Consider the following 5,881-nt stretch of genomic DNA (forward strand, 5'->3'; position numbering starts at 1 on the left):
TTTCTAAACAATTAATATGGTTTAATTGAAAAGGGTACCAGGCCGGAGGACTTCATATTCAAGTAAAGGCCTAGACAGGGCTTTAAAAATTAACAAAAGAGAAACATGGTTTTTACATCTAATTGTCATTCTCATAAACCAGATATTCTAGATGCTTTGGCTGTGATCATGTTAACGTGTCCTCCACCCCGTCCCTAGTAAGGTTGTTGGAAATCAAAAATCTCAGACACTTAAACTGTTTAACGGGTTCTATAGGCTGTTGACCAAGAAAGTAAGTGTCGACAACAGGTCGATAATTCCTAAATATGTGCAAAGCCTTACATTTCTTAATATTTAGTTGCATTCGATTGTTGTCGCTTCATGAAATTTATTTTCAAGGTTGGCTTGTAGAGTTGTAACATCACAGGATGATATATGGGGGTGATAAATGATAGAGTCATCTGCATATTAGGCCAGTGAAGAAAAAATGTTATTGAAAATCGCAAACAAAAATATTAGAGAAAATAGGGCCTAAAATGCCTTGAGGAACTCCAAAAGAAACATCGCACCAGTCAAAAGTCAAAAAACCAACCTCGAAACATAACTCTTTGTTATTAAGAAACGAACTAAATCAATTAAGTAAAGCGCCAAATACAAATACCAACGTTATGTACCTTATGTAGAAGTGTTAAATGAGGAACTCGGTCACTGGACCAGTCCAAAAAAATAACATCCGATTCTTGGCGGTTTACCTTGGTTGAGTAACGACGCCCAGTATTAAACATATGAGAAATCTGGGTGTTACACGAACGACCGGAAATAAATCCATGTTGGGAGTCAGATAAAATACCTAAAAAATAGAAATATGACTAGATAGTCTGTTAACAATGATCCGCTCTAAAAAGTTGTTACAGTAGAGCATAGAGACTACGTATATCAAAGGAGGTTGCACCTTTGGGAACAGAGACCACATTGGCCTCTTTCTAAGCAAAGTGGAAACTCACCTAGTTGGCGAGAGAGGTTGTATATTTTGGCTAATATGTGAAAAATAACTGAAATACTGGAAATATGTCATTTTAGATGGAATTTAAACATAAATGTATTGATTCCATCCGGACCAGCAGATTTAGATTGATTTAAGGAAATAACTACTTTTTCTATCTCCTCCACCGCAGTCGAAACTCCACTGAATGGGAGCAGGGGTGGCACCAGCGAAGGGCCGGGGTTTATAACCTTTTTTCCTTCCTACTTTTATTTAATAATATAGTCGATTGTTCAGCGGAGCAGTTTAGCAAGCTAAAGATTATTAAAAATTGTCTTAGGAGCACAATGACAGAAGCCAACTTGCCGAGGAAATTTTCTTTAGCGGATATAATAAATTTTCTCAAAAAAATAAGTTTTTGTTTGTCAGTAAGGCCAATGACTAAAATCTTGATGTATAGGCCTACTATGAGACGCAGATACATAAATCCATCGCCACTTTATTAAAATAAAATAAAATGTGCAGGCCTATATATGCCTAAAGTAAATGACATCATACGGGTGAAAGAAGCATGGTTATACATGGCAAAGGATCATGATACTAAAGTTTTAAATAGCATTATACAACAATTTCTTTACACTTTTAAAAATCTACCAGATTTATGTGTCTTACAGTATATTCATTATTTGTTTCTTACAAGAATTAATAAAATAAAAACAAGAAATAAAAAAATAAACGTTGAATTAGTTAAATTTCCTTCAAATTGTCTGACCATTTCTTTCCTCCATGGTCTTACTGAGTTTATAGAGGTAGGCCCTATTTTTCTCAAGATGGTGCACGTGACATGATCTTACTCTCTGTTTTAATCGGATAAATTAGCTGTCCCCTCTGGATCCTAATTGGTGCCGCCGCTGCCATGGGGGAGGGCCCGCATAACCTTCAAATTACTTCATTACATTAGCAACTATTGTTTTTTGGTTTTTTTGGTTTTTTTGTCTTTGACGACCAAAAGACCTTTTATTACATACGGTAATAATAGTATAGAAACAATAACAGAAAAAGCATTTCATCACTCCATTTCAATATAATGATTGATTATGATTGTGACTAATATCAATTGAAATATTTTCTATCTAGTTTCTTAAAAACCATGGAGTAATTAGTTTCACTTTTAGTACTCATTTAGTGAAATAATGTAATTTATAACACTATTTTGACATCTCAGTTGTTAAGATCTGGCATTGGTTATTGGATGACATAAAACCAAGTACTCGATTAAAAATACATTTGGTAGTACAGTACTTAGGCCTAAGTCTTACTACACAGTAGTATTATGCCCAGTAATATGGTATGTATTTCGAAAGGGGAACAATGTAAATGATCCAGTATTTATGATTTACCAAATATATCATAAAAATTAAACAGGCATTTACAACAAGGATATTTAATTTTGATTAATTCAGAGATCTCAAAAAGTTTACAACAAAACAGAAAAAATCGAATATAATGAGGTGTCACATAACCAATCTTGATTTTTACGGTATCATTTTATGGGCGTTTGCGCGAAAATATTTATTAAATTATCATCATTTTTTTTATAAATAGGCCTAAATATTGATTTATTTTAACAATTATTTTTTGCTTAAAGACAATCTTGTTAGCGTCGTTTTGCCAATGTTTTGTTTTTCCAATAATTTTTGCAATACCAAGCCACTTATCGTGTCCAAAACAACATTATTCTAAGTGAGAAGTCACTTACATGTGCAACAACATTAATACACAACAGAACCGTTTAAGAAATATGATAAAACTGAAGTTGAGTTTTCTCTTGCTAAATACTATTGTTTATCTGACTATAATTAGAATGATTATTGTTTATTTGACCGTAATTATAATGCGAAATGTTTATTTGCCCATAATTACAATGGGAAATGTTTATTTCTCCAAAGTTCACAATCAGAACGACACGTGGTGGTATGTTGATCTTCAGTCACCGTCGATTGTATCAAAGATTGTTATATATCACAGAGTTGAATGTTGCCGTAAGTAATGTCAATCACACCAATAATTAATATACCTCCATGATCACACACACATTTTTGTAAAGCAAACCATTACAAACTATATCTTTTCATGGCCTATTATATACTGAATAATTATATCCATACACTGTAATACCTGTCTCTTATACACATCTAGATGTGTATAAGAGACAGGAGACTACGTATATCAAAGGAGGTTGCACCTTTGGGAACAGAGACCACATTGGCCTCTTTCTAAGCAAAGTGGAAACTCACCTAGTTGGCGAGAGAGGTTGTATATTTTGGCTAATATGTGAAAAATAACTGAAATACTGGAAATATGTCATTTTAGATGGAATTTAAACATAAATGTATTGATTCCATCCGGACCAGCAGATTTAGATTGATTTAAGGAAATAACTACTTTTTCTATCTCCTCCACCGCAGTCGAAACTCCACTGAATGGGAGCAGGGGTGGCACCAGCGAAGGGCCGGGGTTTATAACCTTTTTTCCTTCCTACTTTTATTTAATAATATAGTCGATTGTTCAGCGGAGCAGTTTAGCAAGCTAAAGATTATTAAAAATTGTCTTAGGAGCACAATGACAGAAGCCAACTTGCCGAGGAAATTTTCTTTAGCGGATATAATAAATTTTCTCAAAAAAATAAGTTTTTGTTTGTCAGTAAGGCCAATGACTAAAATCTTGATGTATAGGCCTACTATGAGACGCAGATACATAAATCCATCGCCACTTTATTAAAATAAAATAAAATGTGCAGGCCTATATATGCCTAAAGTAAATGACATCATACGGGTGAAAGAAGCATGGTTATACATGGCAAAGGATCATGATACTAAAGTTTTAAATAGCATTATACAACATACAACAAGTTTCCCAAAATACACCCACGAAAAAGGTGATTTTTATAGCAAAAAAAACTGAACTATTCAACTGGGCTGTTACCCCCTGCCAACGATGTGTGTGCTGTGTCTTGGTTACGAAGCGTTTAATTTGATTTGCCACTGACGCTTTTGATTGGTTGTCATACCTTCGACAGTCTGCGCGTATCCTGTTACGCAACGTACGCAACAAGTTCGTACGTCACGTCCCAGAATGTAAACACGGAATTAAAACTGAAATTGTCTCTGTAATATTTAATTACAGGGTACCTGCTTAGTTCTATGACAACACAATTTTAATTTAAATACAATAATAGGTACGATTAATTGACAAATGATGAGGCCTGCCCAGTGCGTGCCGACCCAGCTGAGACTCAGGAGTCAGGAAAATGTATGTGTTCTTTCATCAATAGGCCCTATAGGAATAGGCTTATTAATATATTTCTTAACTAAAAACACGAATTAATTTTTTTATAGCTAATACAATGAAAAACATAAATTGGAAAATTGTGTAATTGCTGACATTTTAAAAAATATAATAATGACTGATAATTGATTGATTTGAAATAGGCTTACTATTCTACACAACACAAAACTCGCTTTTTCACTGAAAGTTTTGCTGAATTTCTTTAAGACACTTTTTACCACTATTTTGTTTATTTATTCTTTCTCCCCCCCCCCCCCATTAACTGTTTAGCTAGACACCGCCATCACTTGAGCACCTGTGAGTCATGCATCGGCGGGCTTCACGCCTTAAATTGCCGATACATGGTGCGGTGTTGGTCTGGTTCGGCTAGGCGTCTAGAGTGTTGTTAGTTTAGGTTCATGTTTTTTGGGGGGTTTTTTTTCTTGTCCGTTTCCTTCCGTTGTTGTCAAGCGCCTCGAGGTTGATCCAACGGGAGGCGTTATACAAATTGCAAATCACCGCCACCGCCACTGCCTTGTCCTCAAAATATTCGAATTCATTTATGTCTATCATGTCAATGTATAATTTTCTACTTCGTGCATTAGTATTTATTTTATACATTTATATATATATATATATATATATGTGTGTGTGTGTGTGTGTGTGTGTGTGTGTGTGGGTGTGTGTGTGTGTGTGGGTGTGAGGGGAGGGGTGTGTGTGTGTATGATTGGCTACACTTAGGTCATTTACAAGCAATGGTCTCCAAGCCGATTACTTTAAAGTTGCGTTACATGAGTTTTGTCAGGCCAACGAACGCAAAGTTTGGATGGATTATACACCTTCTACCAATTTTTTTTTCTTCGAAATTGCTTTGTGTGGAAAAAAATCTTTATCTGCCCGTCTGCAGCTGTTCGGTAAATAACATAAGACAAACTTGTAATATTTTGGATTTGTTTCAACAGAAGAACAGTTGAATGGTGCTGTTGTTCGTGTTGGCAATAGTACATCTTCACCGTTTACCAGAAATACCCAATGTGGACCTACTATTACAATGGAGATGATAACAGAACCTTACAAGGAGCCAATTGAAATGACTTGCACCCCGCACACGACAGGTCGATATATCACTATATATTTAAATAGTTCCGAACCGTTGGTCCTTTGTGAGGTACAAGCGTACAAAGGTATCGTTAATCAGAATGATCTGTTTTTGAATTATCTGTCCCACAATTTACAATCAGTGGGGCGTCATATATCATCCAATGATTTCTATTCCCATTATATTTATCAGTATCATGGGTTATTCTTACTCTACTAGATATCACAGAACATTGTTTTTCACAGAACATTGTTTTCCACACTTTAGACTCATTATCTCCCTTCCAACATCATTATCTCTGTCTCCATTATTGTTTTTCTCATTTTATCACCCTTCTTTATTTATTGCTGACTGTTTACTTGTATTATTTGATCTGGTATTTTCCAACTTGTGTAATCAGTTAAGCTGATGAAGTCTTGAGGACAAGACGAAATATTAGTTTACTGAATGAAAATTATTTTGTGTTCTACTGTCTAACTCAATTTTTTTGCATC

The 5,881-nt window shown here is 34.9% G+C and overlaps 1 protein-coding gene across 1 annotated transcript in view; it reads left to right on the forward strand.

Annotated features, from left to right (window-relative positions):
* The first annotated feature begins 2,885 nt into the window (after positions 1-2,885).
* The window catches only part of LOC117104701 (adhesion G protein-coupled receptor L4-like), a 14,992-nt gene continuing 11,996 nt past the window's right edge, over positions 2,886-5,881 (forward strand). Inside the window, exons 1-2 of the mRNA XM_033245586.1 lie at positions 2,886-3,003; positions 5,251-5,472. Coding sequence (XP_033101477.1) covers positions 2,886-3,003; positions 5,251-5,472 — 340 coding nt within the window. The remainder of the gene's footprint in view (positions 3,004-5,250; positions 5,473-5,881) is intronic.

This window comes from Anneissia japonica, unplaced genomic scaffold, assembly GCF_011630105.1.
Source record: "Anneissia japonica isolate Jap-2015-1 unplaced genomic scaffold, ASM1163010v1 scaffold287867_len1003013_cov215, whole genome shotgun sequence".
NCBI lineage: Eukaryota > Metazoa > Echinodermata > Crinoidea > Comatulida > Comatulidae > Anneissia > Anneissia japonica.